The following is a 17,576-nucleotide window of genomic DNA, read 5'->3' as shown; positions in this document are numbered from 1 at the left end:
TGAACAGAGTGACCTTGATGAAGAAGTCACCTGTCTTGCTTCCACATCATGAAGCTTTGGTTCAAAATCTGTCTCCAATCAACTTTCAGTTAAAGACTGGAAATGAAAAATATTTCCACGATTCTCTCCAAAGTTGAAGAGGAAAAATAAAAGGGAAGATGGGGAGACCACACAGACCCAAAGTTCAGAACAACAGCAAAAGTTCAACAAAAAGCAACAGGAGGAGTTACTATCCATAACGTGAAATCAACAGAAGGAGCTCTGGGAATTGAGATGGACTCAGTTGAAACTTGTGCAAAGATTCACTGATTACATGGATGTAGTCCAGGGCTCCATTACGAGGCACATGGAGTGAATTATGGTCACACAGCAAGAACAAGAACTGAACGGACAGGATCTTGGCGGAAGGATGTGAAAGAAATGAACACGTTGATCAGCGTTCTCTAAAGATTAACGCAGTACTAATGCAGCAGATAAATGCAAAAACAAATGTTATGATAAAAATCTTGACCATATCTATACTTCCTGCAGCTTGAGTAAAGCAGCCAACATAATTAAGTACCGTCTTAACCCATTCATTCTCTCTTTTTTCTCCTCTTCTATTGAGAAGATGAGAAAAAAAAGTACTTAGAGAACATGCATCACCAGGCTCAAGGACAGCTTCTATCCTGTTTTTATCAGAGTTTGAATGCACCCCTTGTGCGATAAAAATGAATTCACCATCTATCAGTCTACCTCTTCATAGTCCTTACACATTACTTGTCTACCTGGACTACATGTTCTCTTTAATTGTAACACCATGCATTGCATGCTGTTATTGTTTTATCTTTAGTGCTACTTTGACGTACTTATGTATGAAATGATTTGCTTGAATAGTGTGCATATAAAGCCTTTCACTGAATCTCAGTACATATAATAAGAATAGAACAATCATTGCCAGCCATAATCAGAGCCTCAAAGTCGGAAAAACGAAGCATGACATTGCAGGTCAAGCTATTTAGATCTTAACTGTTGTGCATTTGGTTCTTTTTGAGCTGTTTGCTAAAAATCTGGAAAACATTTGGCAATTAGCAATGCATTGCTGCATCAGAAATCTCACTGTACACAGACCTCAGCTACAATTTGTTGAACATTGTGGATCCTGAACTGGTTCTCCATGTTCCTTCCCCTCCTGGGTGGGCTTTGTGATAGGCCTGCTACTGACCCAAACATTTTTTTGTATATAACCCCAGCCTTTCCCTTTGGTTAAACATTTCGAAAGTCCTCATTTACAGAAGATGCAACATGCTATTTTGTATTCTGTGCAGTTCATATCTACATAAAGCTATCCTCCATCCCGATTGGACCACAAGACCATAGGACATAGGAGCAGAATTAGGCCCACAAGAAATGCTGTTTGATGCAGCAAGCCAGGCAACATCTATAGGAAGAGGTACAGTCGATGTTTCGGACCGGGACCCTTCGTCAGGAAGGGTCTCGGCTCAAAATATCAACTGTGCCTCTCCTTATAGATACTGCCTGGCCTGCTGTGTTTACCAGCATTTTTTGTGTGTGTTGCTTGAATTTCCGGCATCTGCAGATTTCCTCATGTTAGCAGAATTAGGCCATTCAGCCCATGAAGTCTGTTCCATCATTCCATCATGGCTGATCCCAGATCCCACTCAATCCCATACACGTCTTTTCTCCATATCCTTTGATGCCCTGACCAATCAAGAAACAATGAATTTCTGCTTTGAATACACCCATGGACATGACCTCCACTGCAATCTGCGGCAGAGCATTCCACAGATTCATTACTCTCTGGCTAAAAAAATTCCTCCTTAACTCCTTTCTAAAGAGCTGTCCCGCAATTCTGAGGCTGTGCCCTCTAGTTCTGGATACACCCACCATAGGAAACATCCTCTCCACATCCAGTTTATCTAGTCCTTTTAACATTCATTAGGTTTCAATAAGATCCGCCAGCACTCTTCTAAATTCCAGTGAGCACAGGCCTAAAGCTGCCAAACGCTTCTCATATGTTAACCCCTTCATTCCCAAAATCATCCTCGTGAACCTTCTCTGGATTCTCTCCAATGACAACACATCCTTTGAACTATCGTCATCAGTTCCTCCTCTGTAATCTGATCAGTCATTCTAGTTAGTCCCTCCACGCCCTCTATCTGTGAACCCTGTCACTGCACTGCATTGTACACATTTGCTGTTTACATTGCAAATAAATGCTGGTATTTATTTAATTATGCATATGTAATTCATATACATCTTTTAACCACTAACTTTTTTTTGCTTTTTAAAATACATAAAATTCTTTATTTTTTGTATGATTGCTTATTCTTTATAATTATTGAACACTAGACCACTGTTGTACTAAAATAAGGACTGTCTACCGTTCCATGCCGAGACTGCATTTTGGCACGGTTGGTCACCTGGCTGTCCTTCTGATACCTGCGTACAGGCGGAGGCTAAAGAGCAAAGCACCAGAGATCATGACAACAAACAGCTGGCCATGGGAGATTAGCACCAGAGATCATGACAACAAACAGCTGGCCATGGGAGGCAGAGCAGAAGCTATACTATTGCTTCAAGTCACTGCTCTGTGCCGCGTTCTAGAACACACCTGCGGATCTGAATGATTACATCATTAGTGCCCCGGATTTTATCAAAACAGTTATAGACAACTGTCATGAGATCCACAATCTTCTGAGGACCAGATTAGTGGCATTCAATTAGGTGAATGAGAAAGTTGCAAGGGGTCCATATATGATCTCTGGCATTTCTAAACCAAACTTGAATTAACAATGGATGTTTGACAATTGTAAAAGGGCTTGGATGCTATCACCTCTTATAAAATCAAGTGACATAGGTGACAACAGGGCTTCGCTTCCTGATACTTATGGTGAATGCCCACAAGAAAATGAATCTCAGGATCGTATATGGTCAAATATACGTACTTTAATAATAAATTTACTTTGGACTTTTGATCTTTTGGGGATGTTGATATTTTTGTTACATGTCACACACCACAGCAGCAGAAACCCCAAAGAGTCCATTGACCTAGAGTTCATCAAACTACAGTTCACATCCAGGAGCTCTCCCTCCAGCGAGGGGGAGAAAGAGGTCTTTCCTGTAACAACAAAGGTGGAGACCAGCAGCTCACTATTCCGAGGTTACAATCTTTTATGCCGCTTCTCCAAGCCCCCCATCTTGAGGACCGACAGAGAGATCGAGTACAGGTTCCTTCCTCCCACAGCAGCCAGCGATTAGCCAAACACACCGCCTGCTTTGGGTGTTCCAGGCTCGAAGTTGCCATCTCCCACGATGCTTCAGTCAGCAAAATCGGTGAGGAACCAGGTCACCCATGTGGCCACTCCCTGACTTCCAGCCTCCCAGCCCTGAGGGCACATATTTTCCAGGCTGTTCCTGAAGATAGCAAAGCGCTAAGCTGCACAGTCAGTTTGAATATCCACCACTTGCAAAGAACTGCAGGTTAAGAATCTTTGCTTCATTTTATCAATAATATTCCTGTCACCATCCTCAAGGCACATTGTGACAATTGTCAGCCCAAGCAGATATTCATTCACTGGTCTTATAATTATGGTCAAGGTGAACCTCATTAGTAAAGTCAATAGAATCACTGATGAAGCACATGAAATAAAAAGGGAAAATGGAATGGAGATGCATTACTAATTAACACGTAATAGATGTTTTATCCAGCCAACCAGGTATAAAACATGTTAGAACAGCTGGCACATTGGCCAAAATGAGATGGTAATACAAATGAGCTTTGAACTAGAACTAATATTCTCCTTGTAATACAAAGACATTTTCTGAATAAATGGTTGTCTAATATTCTGAATTCTGAATATTGATGAGCCTGCGTCTTTGCAAATACTGGGCAAATCAGACCATAAGACATAGGAGCAGAATCAGGCCATTTAGCCCGAGTCTGCTGCACTATTCAATCGTGGCTGATCCTTTTTTCCCCTCCTCAGCTCCAGTTCCCAGCTTTCTACCCATAAACTTTGATGCTATGTCCAATCAAGGACCTATCAATCTCTGCCTTAAATACACCCAACAACCTGGCCTCCGCAGCTGCGTGCGGTAACAAATTCCACAAATTCACCACCTTCCGGCTGAAGAAATTTCTCCGCATTTCTGCTTTAAATGGACACCCTTCGATCCTGAGGCTGTGCCTTCTTGAACTAAACTCCCCCACCATGAGAAACATCCTTTCCACATCTACTCTGTCTAGGCTTTTCAACATTCAAAAGGTTTCAATGAGACATCCCCTCATACTACTAAATTCCAGCGAGTACAGACACAGAACCATCAAACATTCCATATATAATAACCTTTTCATTCTTGGAATCATCCTTGTGCACCTCCTTTGAACCCTCTCCAATGCCAACAGATCTTTTCTTGGATTAGGAGCCCAAAACTGTTCACAATACTCACAGTGAGGCCTCACCGGTGCCTTATAAACCCTCAACATCACAGACTCACTCTTGTATTTGAGACCTCTTGAAATGAATGCTAACATTGCTTTTGCTTTCCTCACCACCAGTTCTACTTGCACAAGGACTCCCAAGTCCCTCTGCATCTCAGATTTTTGTATTGTCTCCCCACCTAGGAAATAGTCTGCACATTTATTTCTACTACTATTGTCATAGAGTGAATTCCCCCACTAATTAAAAGGAAGTTCACATCAATGGGTGAGACTTCCCTCATTGATTAAGAATCTCAATGAGAATAAGTAAAGACCCCACTGCCACTATGGACCCATAAAATACCTGAAAAGTTTCTTCAAAGTTGCTGGTGAACGCAGCAGGCCAGGCAGCATCTCTAGGAAGAGGTACAGTCGATGTTTCAGGCCAAGACCCTTCGTCAGGACTAACTGAAGGAAGAGCTAGTAAGAGATTTGAAAGTAGGAGGGGGAGGGGGAGATCCAAAATCCCTGAGCGGATAAAGTTGGTGATGGTGTGGCAGACAATGGCCTGGTGCTCCTTCGTGGGGTCACGATCGAGGGGTAAATAGGAGGAAGTATCTGTGAGTTGTCGCTGTGCCTCGGCAAGGTAGAGGTCCGTTCACCAGCAACTTTGATGTGTGTTGCTTGAATTTCCAGCATCTGCAGAATTCCTTGTGAAAAGTTTCTTGTGAGTTATTGAAAAAATATATACAAATTGCCTGCTAAACCTGAGTTTTTATATTATGTGAGAATAGTTTCAGAATTACATTGATTTATTTTAATTACAGATATTATCTGTTATCCTTCTACAGGAAAGAACTGTTACAATTAGAAGACAGACGATTGGTGGTTTTGGGCTAAGTATAAAGGTACCTTCTAAAGATTGCAGTTAAATATTTCAGAATCAGTTTTAATTGAAATCTAATGTAAACTTTCCCATATTTTTATTGACAAAAATTTCAGATCAGTTTCACCAAAAAGAAATTGTTTCTCTTCACATAAAGACCATTTTTTGCATATCTCTGTTCATTGTTCTATGATCTAGCAGAGTTTTACCAACAAATATTCCATGGAAATTCTTGGGTATATGGCTTGATTGACCCTGAAAACATGGGTCTTTGAGGATGAGGTTTTTTCCTTGAAAAGATGGATTTGTTTGTCTGTATGGCATGAATGTTTGCTTAGCTCTTAATTGCTTCAATGATGAAAATTATGGTTCTAAGCTAATTTTAGAGAACAGATTTCAACTTATATAGTTGCATGGGCAATCACTTCCTCTGCCAGTATGAAGTAACATTGAGAAACCGAAGGAAATGCATTTAAGGACTGTGCTAGTCTTTTTATCAATCACCGCAAGCCATCTTGTATTTTTTTTCTAGAGCTAAAATGCTTTTGTTTATTCCACAGAATACCTTTGGCTAAATAAATTATGCACAATAGACCTATTCCACCACCTCACCACGCTCCACCAAATGGCTCACCATAACAGATAGCCAAAATTTGTCAGGAATAAAATGGTCAAAGTATTCTATCATGCACTCATTGGCTCCACTTCAAGGAGAATTAGACCTTAATGTAGCTTTGACATTTTGTTCCAAAAACAGATAGATAATCTACAAATCAGCTCTCTGCATGTTCAGCGGGTCTGAATGATCTTGCTGAACAGCTTTTCAGATATATAATACCAGTACCTTGTACTACATGTTCAAAATATTATTTTTGAATTCAAATGTTACATTTGGTAACTCAAAGCAAAGTGAGTAGTTTGGCACAAGTTCAGGGTCTAGAAGACTTTCAAGACCTTGGAGAGCTGTAGCTGCTTGTGATGTTTAATGCAGCTTGAAACAGATGTAAGGAATTGCACGTGGCTCAATTAGCCTTCATCTTCTGTAAAGATCAGATAAAACCATATGGCTTTCACCATTTTTATCCTGCAGGGTCTATTTATGGATCAGGAAACAAATAACTTAAAAAATAATGATCTTATACCTCACTTGCAGTCTTAAGAGCTTATGCAGTTTTACTTTATATTAATAGAAGGCCTCAGAAACAGAGTGGTGAGGCACATACACCACTTGTGAGTGGTGAGGCACATAATATCCTCTTGTCACAAGAGGCAAGAGGATATTAAAAATTGATTTTTATTAGAAATGTAAACGTGTAAGTAATTCCTCATAAAAGAAAATCTGTTTTCGCACAAAACAGGGAAGACGAATATCAGCAATCTACTTTTGCACTTATTGCTAAAGAAAATAGTGCCAAAGCTAAAAAAAACTCCTCTTTTGCACCTCTGCCTAGGGTGAATTTAAGTCCATTGGTTGTAAGATAACAGAATATATTTATTTCCAGTTACCAAATCTGCAAAAGAAATATGTGTGTCAGTATAAAATGAGGAAGTAGACAAAAATAAAACAATCTAATTTCCTTTGTAATATATCTGAACATATTTTGTCTTTGGTCTTAAAATCTAACTAAAATTATTGTTAATTTAGGTTATTTTATAATTATTATGAAACAAGCATGTTGTTGTGAGAGAGATTAGTAAATTACAGAACCAGTAGTCATCTGTGCAAATAAAGAATAAATTAGAAACAATCTAGCTCTCTTAATAGAAATGAAAATATAAAGAGATTATGATACTGTCAGGGACAATCACAATTTTTGATCACAGATGTATTGATTTGTCCTGCTGCAGCCTGTTTCTGTTTCTGTTTCAAAGACCTGATTAAGGGAAATGGCACAAAAAACTCTGTTGACCTTGTACATATACTGGAAGTATATTCATAATAGTGATATTGGCAGAATTAATGTGACAACACATCATAAAACTAGCATTTCTGTCCTTAGACTAAACATATCAAGAAGCAGAGGTGCACTTACAAAATGCTGGAGGAACACAGAAGGCCAGGCAGCATTTATGGAAAAAAGTAAACAGTCGAGGTTTTGAGCAGAGACCCTTCGACAGGACACAACAGTCGATGATTTGGGCCTGCGGAAGGGTCTCTGCTCAAAACCTCGACTGTTTACTCTTTTCCATAGATGCTGCCTGGCCTGCTGAGTTCTTTCAGCATTTTGTATGTGCTGCTTAGATTTCCAGCATCTGCAGATTTTCTCTTGTTTGTGAAGAAGCAGAGTAGAATGTGCTTCCATTAAAAGTTAGTGAATTCAGTGCCACTAACTAAATATTGCTACCTAGGCAATATTTTGCATTATAAGGAATACAAAGGATGTCTGCTTCAAATCTGATAACATTGATAGTATTGTGTAATTTTCAGTCTGTTAAATGTGCTAAGATCAGCTGTCATAAATAACAGATATCTGCATGTGATTTATTAACGTGAGAGTTATGACAACTATGGTATGAAGATTGGCTGCAAGATAACTTGCATTGAATAATGCAATCCATATATGTAAGTAAAAAGGGTCCATATGTCAAGTCAAGTCAAGTCACTTTTTATTGTCATTTCAACCATAACTGCTGGTACAGAACATAGTAAAAATGAGACAACATTTTTCAACACCATGGTGCTACATGAAACAATACAAAAACTACACTGAACAACGTAAGAAAAAACACAAAAACTACACCAGACTACAGACCTATCCAGGACTGCATAAAGTGCACAAAACAGTGCAGGCACTACAATAAATAATAATAAATAATAAACAAGACAATAGGCACAGTAGAGGGTATAGTAGGTTGGTGTCAAGCCAGGCTCTGGGTATTGAGGAGTCTGATGGCTTGGGGGAAGAAATTGTTACATAGTCTGGTTGTGAGAGCTGCCAAAATGAAGACTTGAAATATCTGAACTTGATTTTGTGATTAGAGTTACTACTTCCAAAATTCTAGTCCATTCATTTCAATGGAACCACATTTTATAAACTCTGAAGAGTAATTGCTGGATGAGTAATGGTCATCGAAAGAGATGACCACTGTATTGTTCTGTGGGAGACCATCCCACTCATTAACAGCAATGCATGAGCAGTTTTGCTGTGACAATCAGCCCTAATTATATTTTGTGCGTCCATTGCAGCAGGTTGTGTGGGAGAGAATTACAGGAAGTTGGAGAATTCTATGTTCATACCCAGGGGCTGGAGACTACCTAGACGGTATATGAGGTGTTGCTTCTCCAACCTGAGTTTAGCCTCATCATGGCAGTAGAGGAGACCATGTATGGACATATCTGAATGTCCTGACGAAGGGTTCCGGCCCGAAACGTCGACCGATCTTTTCCACGGATTCTGCCCGACCTGCTGAGTTCCTCCAGTGTGTTGTGTGTGTGGCTTTTGCTGTACTGTAATGCAGTTTGAAATATAACCAGCAGACAATCTATCACATAGATTCCAGCTATGAAGCTGTCACAGCTTTCATCTGAAATGGGTCGTCTGCAAACTCAGCACAATATCATGTGTGAATAGTCCTGATCTCCTCCGTGTTATGTAGCATTTCATATTGACTATCTGGCATGCGTGTAAATGCTCCTGGCATTTACTTGTGAATTTCCCATCTACCTTCTTCTCAAGGTAGGTAGTTAAGTGCCTGCAACAAAGTTTGTGTATTACATCATATTCCAAGAAATTGCCCTAGCTGCAGACTGTACCCAGTGACCCAATGCATGCAGATTCTGTTTTTAAGCTAATGTCCAAATAACACAGCAGCTGTGGTAGAGGATTGAATCAAGTGATGACATGTTTTTGTCTTTGATCCCTTTTACATCCATTGTTCGGTAAGATGGGTCCTTGGCTTTCAGAAACAAAAATGAGTTGCACAGCTAGTAGAGAAGCTGTCTAATACCTTCAACAATCTGCATACAATCCTAGTCTCTGTGTGGAGTTTGCATGTCCTCTATGCGATCATTTCGGTTCACCTGAGAAATTCTAGTTTCCTCCCAATTTACACATTTTTCCTTCACCTTCTGAATGTCCCCAGAAACACTAGCTGCTCTGCCATAATTCCTGCTACTACCCCCTTCCAATCAACTTTGGCCAGCTCCTCTTTCGTGTGTCTGTAATTCTCTTTACTCCACTATAGTACTGATACATCTGACTTTATCTTCTCCCTCTCAAACTGCTGGATGAATTCTATCATATTCTGATCCTGAGGGTTCCTTCACCTTTTTAATGGTATTATTTGAAGGTAGTAATCCAGTAGGTGTAAATCAAAATTGACCACCAATTTGAAGTCGTGGAATTTTCTGTTGAATTCCATTCAGTCCTTTAGTGTTTAGGTTCATGCATTAATTTCCTCCTGCTTTCTTGGTAGTGAAGCATATACTCTTGTCCTTTCACCAGAGGATATTTTTCTTTTTCACCTCCTTGAACAACTCAAAGCAGCAACAGGAAAGCTGGGAGCCCATCTATCTCCATGCTCTCTTTTCTTGTAAAATAAATGATATTTGCTGCTGCATTTATTCCTGCCAACTCTTAAACCCAAAATATCTGATGGTACATTTGTTGGTTTTAAATAGTGCAGACTCGCTCCAGCCATCTCCAAAAGTATCCTGCTTGCAGAGGCATTGATGAATTTAATATTGGGACTAGCAGAGAGTTCTATTTGTTTTCTTTATTTATTTATTTTGAAAGACAGTACAGTAACAGGTCGTCTGGCCCCATAAACCCACAACAGTTAATTACACCCGTGTAATCAATTAACCTATTAATCTGTACATTTTTGGAATGTGGGAGGAAACCCATACAGTCATGGGGAGAACATACAAATTCCTTACAGACAGTGGAAGAATAGAAAATGTGTTGCAGGCATTGTAGTAGCTTTATGCCAACTGCTACACTACTGTGCCATCCCAAAGATTGTGCTGATCAACAGGGAACTTCAGGTTTATGTCTTGCCTGCACCATGTGAACCTAATTTGAGTTTGTTGCACATCATAATGTTTTCCTTTATCCCCAGCATTTTCCAGTTTATTCTATGTATTTTCTGTAACATCAGCTTTGCGCACTTCTGTTAATATTCATGCTTTTAGTCACATTGTAGTACTATGGTGGTTGTATAGGGGTTATGGGCTCTCGAGTGCCACTTTTCTTTCACATAACAATGTTTTTGAATAATTATCAAATTTGAGGCAGGCAAAATATGCAGCTCACTCTGGCAAGCCACCAAATTACCCACTTAAACTTCAACAGATAATACCATAAGAGCTGGCAATGAAGCATAAAGGGTTCTGACAGTTATTCCTACATAATGACTTTCCATTTAGAAAGGTTTCTATAGCATTGACCTACATGGTGCAAATGCACATTTATTTTGAACTCCCAGAACAGCTTACTAGATTAATGCCCACTGCTTGACATTTGCAGTGAAAGTTCCAGTTATACTAATATACGCACTGCTCTTTATCACATAGAGGTCAAATTATTTAATACCTACAGTCCTCAGTCAATTCCAAATGTTTCAGAACTGATGCTAAACCTGACTGACCGAAAAATAAGATGCAAATAGCTCACAGTATCCTGTTACATAATTTAAAGAATTTTTCATAGGGAATGCTGAGGGAACTTTGGAACAAACTAGGGCAGAAGCAAGGGTGGGTAATAGAAAAAATTAAAGGGATAATTAATGGTAAATGTTGCTATAAATCATTGTAAACATTTTTGAAAATCCATACCAGCTGTAAAGATAATGCATGAATAAGCAAATGAAATGTAAAAAGAATTCTTATGTGGGCTGAATCTAGGCAAGAGACATCCTAATATAATAGAAAGCCACTTGTCTTACAGGCAGAGAAATGGAAATATTGTTGCTTCCACTACTCAGAGAAGAATTACCTCTGCACCATCCCAATTGGCTATCACTGCAAAATATTTGAAAGAAGCTGCAGGCATGTTTCAGATTACAGCTGACTGTCTCCGCATGTGAAGGCTGAATAAGTGGAACTGCCAGAACATCTCACTGATTTTGACCGAGAAGGAAAGAATGCCATTGCCATGTGAAGGTGGATGTTTATCAAGACCAATGGAAGGTGTAATTGGGTCATGTTAACACTGGCATTGCATCTTCCATTCAGTGCCACAAAAACTACAATGAGTTTTAATTCAAATGTCTCAGAAGTATCATCCATTGTTCCAATTAGTTAGGTTCATAGATTCTAATTGAAATATTTGGAGTCAGCGAATACTTTTTTTTTGGGATGAAAACATCTCTCATATTCCATCAGTTCTAGTGCTTTTGGGGATTTAGCGATGGTAGCAGGATGCAGAACTTTACTCAGGTGGTCAGAGCAACCTTCTTGATAACTCTGCCCATTTTCCTCCAACAAATTCAGCCTGGGAGATGTTTAGAAAGTGTCAGAAAATCATCCACACAAAACAAAAACAAGCAGGTGGCAGAATCTATGGCAAAGGCTCCCACTATGCTGCTCCTTGGCACTCAGTGGGGCAACAAATCACAGATACTAATTAGTCCTTGATTTGAATGGATGGCAGACATTATCGCAGAGTACCCAGTTTTGCTGTTTGTGTATGAGATATAACAATGAATCCTGTAGTCGTATTTTTAAATAAATTTCAACATCTGCACATTTGCTTGGAATCCCACCTCAAACAAATATAAGAGCAAAATTGGGTAGCAATTGGCACCTAACTTTATGTGCTCCACCTGCATACAAACAAAAATGCAAATAGAATCCTTAAAGCATTCTTTTAGATCAAGATTTTGAAACTTATAACCTAAAAACACAATTTACTAACTTACAGCCCAGTGATGACAATAACTCAAGAGTAATACTCAAGCGTTTAGGGATAGGAACTAAATAATGGCCTTCCCTGCTTCATCTGTATCTCATGAAGGATTAAAAAAAAACTCTGAATAACCCCCATGATGTTCATTCCATTCACTGCTTTATTTCAGATAGATTTTAGTGATTCTAAGCAATCACCCACATGTTATAATCTGTTATTTATGACAGCTGATCTTAGCACTGTCCCAAGAATACCTCATTCTCTCTTGCTATTTTATATCTCCAGGGTGGAGCAGAGCACAATATTCCAGTCATAATATCAAAAATCTCAAAAGAGCAAAGAGGTATGATAAATTTGAATTTTGTTCCCACTGTTTTAATACAATTTGTCAATACTTGATGTCTTATCCTTTTTTCTCCTGTGTTATTTACAAAGCTGATCTATCAGGTTTGCTGTTTATCGGTGATGCTATCCTTCAGGTAAGTTCACTATCGTTGCTGATTTAATTAAGTAATTAGTACCAACCTCAGACACTTCTAGTGAATTCAGTTTTGTTAACAAATGATTCTTTTTCCTTTTTTCTCATGCTTTCCTTGCAACATTAGATAAATGGAATAAATGTCAAAAACTGCAAACATGAAGAAGTGGTGAGTACAAGTGGATATCTGATTTTGCTCTTTTTCTCTCTCTCTTTAAGCAGAACTCACTCTGTAATATACATATGTGCATTTTGATATCTGCCTTGTGTAGCCTGTCTTTTAAGAACTTCCTAGACAAATCAGGGCGTTTGAACCTTTCACATATCAACAATCTTGTTCATGTGAGTGGTCAAGAAGGCCAGCATTTTCAGTAGATATAGCCAAATTCAATTTGCCAAAGTGGAACCAAATATATGAGAGGATATTTTGCTTTAATAGATAAAGACTTACAGGCAATTTCTTGATCTAAATTCTCAATGTGCTCCATGATCACTGAAGTAGAACATTGCTCCTATATTTTGTCTTAACATTTTTGTTGCATTTGCCTCAGTATATTTACCAATATTTCAAATTATATTAAGGAAACATGCTAATATAACTATAGCAGCAACTTGTATTCAATCAAATCTTTAACCTGAATAGCAATTTGAAAAACTTCTCAGAAATTGTATTATTAAAAATTACACAGCTAGCTGCATTTTATAGTGCATGTTTAGATGTACAAACACATGGAATTTAAAGGATAGATCATTGGGTGTTATGTATGTTGGTAGAAGACAATACAATGGTGTGATCAAAGATACACTTATATGACTTGAGGTGATGAGAATTAAGAGGTGAAAGAGATAACTGTGGCAGGGATTGGGGAGTTTATCTTGATGAAAGCAATAACGTTTGATAAATGGATAATGAAAAGAAAGAGTGTCTTGAATTTAGATGGATATTAAAATCATTTAGTTCCTTCAAGTTATTATTGCCGGAGGAGTGGTTGTGGGAATAATCTCCTACTACCTACTAAATGCTCCCAATAGTGTGCATCTTAGATAGCCTCTGGCAACCAAGTCCAGATGCTCCTGGACTTCATGTGTGGCTTAGCTACTAAGCCTGTTTCTACTGACGACAGAAGGGGAAAAAGCAGGTTACTGGCACCTTAAAACAAGTCACTTCAGGCAGATTGGGGCTTGTCAGCCATGCTTGGCAGCTCATCTAGGAGAAGGAAGAGTCTGATCTCAAACCTTTGCTGTTATACCTACTCATGGAGAAGCCTTTGGAAGTAAATCCCAAGGAAAATTCCAGAGCTGGATTCTCTAAGGCATTCCTACATTGAGTTCAATGTGGACTGGCAACCCTTGCAATGACTCTCTTGCATTGGTGTCTAACTGACATTTGTCTGGATTCATCAACTGTGTGGAGAGGGGGAGCCTGCCATATTGGCAACAGCTTGCTCTCCGTATCATACTGCCCTGGCTTGCGTATCACATAGACAGCTAGGAAGCATCCTCCATGGTCGACCCCAACCAACGGAAGGTCTCAAAAATGATTTATGGTGAGATGTTGCTCAGCGCAATAGCTGAGGAAGAAATCGAAGGCTACATAAGCTATTTTTAATAGATATTCAAGGCATATTATATTAAATCATTTGCTACAGAGAGTAATTTAGTCTCCATAGCAAATGAATTAATATTTCAAATAAGAGGAGAGAAGCTCAAAGCTGAAGGGAATGTCAAGAGACTATGCAAGGGAGACCAAGCTGTAATTGAATAGGAAGGTTGTGACGTCATGACAACCCATGTAGAAGGGACGTGGTAGAATATCCTATAAATGGATATTTATTTTTGGGTGTAGGTATCTTAACCCGTATTGCAAATGCAAAAGGAGCAAAGGCAGCTCTTCAAGTAGCAGCAGCCACAGAGTGGACAGAGGTAATGTGTTAGATGGGAAGGAGATTAGTAAGTTGAGTCTTCAGTGGACATATTAAATGAAAAGACTGCAATGCAGGCACTCTTTTATACATTGGCTTACAGTTATCTCAGTAGCTGATCTGTTTTCAGAAATTGATCTGAGGAAGGCTAGCAAAGATTTCAGTGCTCCATTTTCATGCAAAGGCACCTGGCTCTGCTGTGTTGCTGTTTACTGCCAGCCTTCAGGAAAAAGGCAGTAAAATCTAATGTTGCAATATTTAAGTGATTACAGCAGTACTGAAGTCCAGAAACTGCTTTGATTATTTTCAATAAAGACAGATGCATCAGTCAGGATTAACTTGCTGGTCACAGAGACCTCAGCTGCAGATTAAACTGTGAGGTTGCTATCCTCTAATTCAAGTCAAAAGAAAACTCAAAGGTTCCTTAAAGTGAATAAACCCCAGAAAGGCATGAGTCATTAATATGCTTCTTACAGTTTGTTGCAGCTGTACTCGACCAGATATTCAGAGAGTATTCCTTCATTCTTCTGACTTGTGTATTTTGCAGCTTGTGTCAGGGCAGGCAGTGACTAGTGGGGTACCGCGGGACCCCAGTTGTTTACAATATATATTGATGACTTAGATGAGGGAATTAAATGCAGCATCTCCAAGTTTACGGATGACACGAAGCTGGGCGGCAGTGTTAGCTGTGAGGAGGATGCTAAGAGGATGCAGGGTGACTTGGATAGTTTAGGTGAGTGGGCAAATTCATGGCGGATGCAATTTAATGTGGATAAATATGAAGTTATCCACTTTGGTGGCAAAAACAGGAAAAAAGATTATTATCTGAGTGGTGGCCGATTAGGAAAAGGGAAGGTGCAACAAGACCTGGGTGTCATTATACACCAGTCATTGAAGGTGGGCATGCAGGTACAGCAGGTGGTGAAAAAGGTGAATGGTATGCTGGCATTCATAGCAAGGGGATTTGAGTACAGGAGCAGGGAGGTACTACTGCAGTTGTACAAAGCCTTGGTGAGACCACACCTGGAGTATTGTGTGCAGTTTTGGTCCCCTAATCTGAGGAAGGACATTCTTGCCATAGAGGGAGTACAAAGAAGGTTCACCAGATTGATTCCTGGGATGGCAGGACTTTCATAAGATGAAAGACTGGATCAACTAGACTTATACTGATTGGAATTTAGAAGATTGAGGGGGGATCTTATTGAAACGTATAAAATCCTAAAGGGATTGGACAGGCTAGATGCAGGAAGATTGTTCCCAATGTTGGGGAAGTCCAGAATGAGGGGTCACAGTTTGAGGATAAAGGGGAAGCCTTTTAGGATCGAGATGAGGAAAAGCTTCTTCACACAGAGAGTGGTGAATCTGTGGAATTCTCTGCCACAGGAAACAGTTGAGGCCAGTTCATTGGCTATATTTAAGAGGGAGTGAGATATGGCCCTTGTGGCTAAAGGGATCAGGGGGTATGGAGAGAAAGCAGGTACAGGGTTCTGAGTTGGATGATCAGCCATGATCATACTGAATGGCGGTGCAGGCTCGAAGGGCCGAATGGCCTACTCCCGCACCTATTTTCTATGTTTCTATGTTTTTTCTACATCACTTCCTATGGAATATCCAATCTGTAATGACACATTGAGAAATACATTGTGCCATAAATTATTATATATGATGCTGTATATTTTTGTTGCTGGTTATGACCCATCATACTTCATGGATCCCTGTTGAAAAGTGCCAGTTCTGATTTAAATCTAATCCATTCATACAATCGGAGTGTTAGATCAGGGGTCCCCAACATTTTTTGCACTGCGGACCGGCCGACCCCGGGGGGGTGGGGGGCGGTGTAGGGTTGCCAACGGACAAGAGTAGCAGTCAAATATGTGGTGTTTACCTCGAGAAAGACTACAATAACCATGAAGCCTTGCGCGGGCACCAGTGCGCATGTGTCACATGCGTATGCGTGTACCTGCCGATTTTTTTCCTGCAAATCGTTTTTGGCGATTCTGTTCGGGGGGGGGTGGTGTTAATCACAACCGGAATATAGGTGATAAGTGGCTAATACACACAATTTTGTTTCTAATTTCTAATGAATTTAATATTAAATACACAGCACATATTTTCCTTGCATGAATACTGTGATAAGTCAATTATCAGGGGAGGACAGAGGAGCTTGAAGTAAGTGTTGAACGAACTTCCAATAGAAATGACAGAAGCAGGTCGATATTATCATTTAAAGTTAAATTGGATAGGTATATGGACAGGAAGGGAATGGAGGGTTATGGGGTGAGTGCAGGTCGGTGGGACTAGGTGAGAGTAGCGTTCGGCACGGACTAGAAGGGCAGAGATGGCCTATTTCCGTGCTGTAATTGTTATATGGTAATATAAGTAAGTCAATAGCATCATAATATTTTAAGTAATGGTTGGATATTAAACACACAGCACATATTTTCCCCATATGAACGTATAAAACCATTGCCACACACCAATATCACTGAATCAGTGGGAGCCCTGGGCTTGTTTCCCTGCAACATGATAGCAGAATCAAAGCTTATGGGGATAAGGCAGGAACTGGATACTGATAGTGGATGATCAGCCATGATCACAGCGAATGGCGGTGCTGGCTCAAAGTGCCGAATGGCCTACTCCTGCACCTATTGTCTATTGTCTATTGTCTATAAGACGGTCCGATCAAGAGGTGATGGGAGACAGTGATACTCGAAGGGGGTTCCTTATGTCCAGTCTATTCCGCAATTTAGTTTTCGTTGCATTCATTGCAGAGATATGTTGGAAATGGAAGCAACGTTTTCAGTGCTTTTGTGGCTATCTCAGGATATTCAGCTTTGACTTTGATCCAGAATGCTGGCAGAGATGTTATGTCAAACATACTTTTCAGCCCGCCGTCATTTGCAAGCTCGAGGAGTTGATCTTCCTGTGCTGACATGGATGACGCGCGGGTAATGACCTCACGTGCGTTCAAGCTCAGCAGTGGCCCTGACAGGGAATGAGGAAAGGTGCAGCTGACTCA

The 17,576-nt window shown here is 39.8% G+C and overlaps 1 protein-coding gene across 7 annotated transcripts in view; it reads left to right on the top strand.

Moving 5' to 3' along the window:
• The window catches only part of sntg1 (syntrophin, gamma 1), a 533,050-nt gene that overhangs the window by 413,722 nt on the left and 101,752 nt on the right, over nt 1-17,576 (top strand). For all 7 annotated transcript variants that reach the window (XM_072255011.1, XM_072255020.1, XM_072255026.1 and 4 more), the window contains 4 exons: nt 5,275-5,331; nt 12,443-12,500; nt 12,593-12,636; nt 12,763-12,804. In XM_072255011.1, the coding sequence (XP_072111112.1) occupies nt 5,275-5,331; nt 12,443-12,500; nt 12,593-12,636; nt 12,763-12,804 (201 nt within the window). The remainder of the gene's footprint in view (nt 1-5,274; nt 5,332-12,442; nt 12,501-12,592; nt 12,637-12,762; nt 12,805-17,576) is intronic.

Source organism: Mobula birostris, chromosome 1, assembly GCF_030028105.1.
Source record: "Mobula birostris isolate sMobBir1 chromosome 1, sMobBir1.hap1, whole genome shotgun sequence".
NCBI lineage: Eukaryota > Metazoa > Chordata > Chondrichthyes > Myliobatiformes > Myliobatidae > Mobula > Mobula birostris.
The sequence above is the reverse complement of the archived record's forward strand: the minus strand, read 5'-3'. Positions and strand labels throughout refer to the sequence as shown.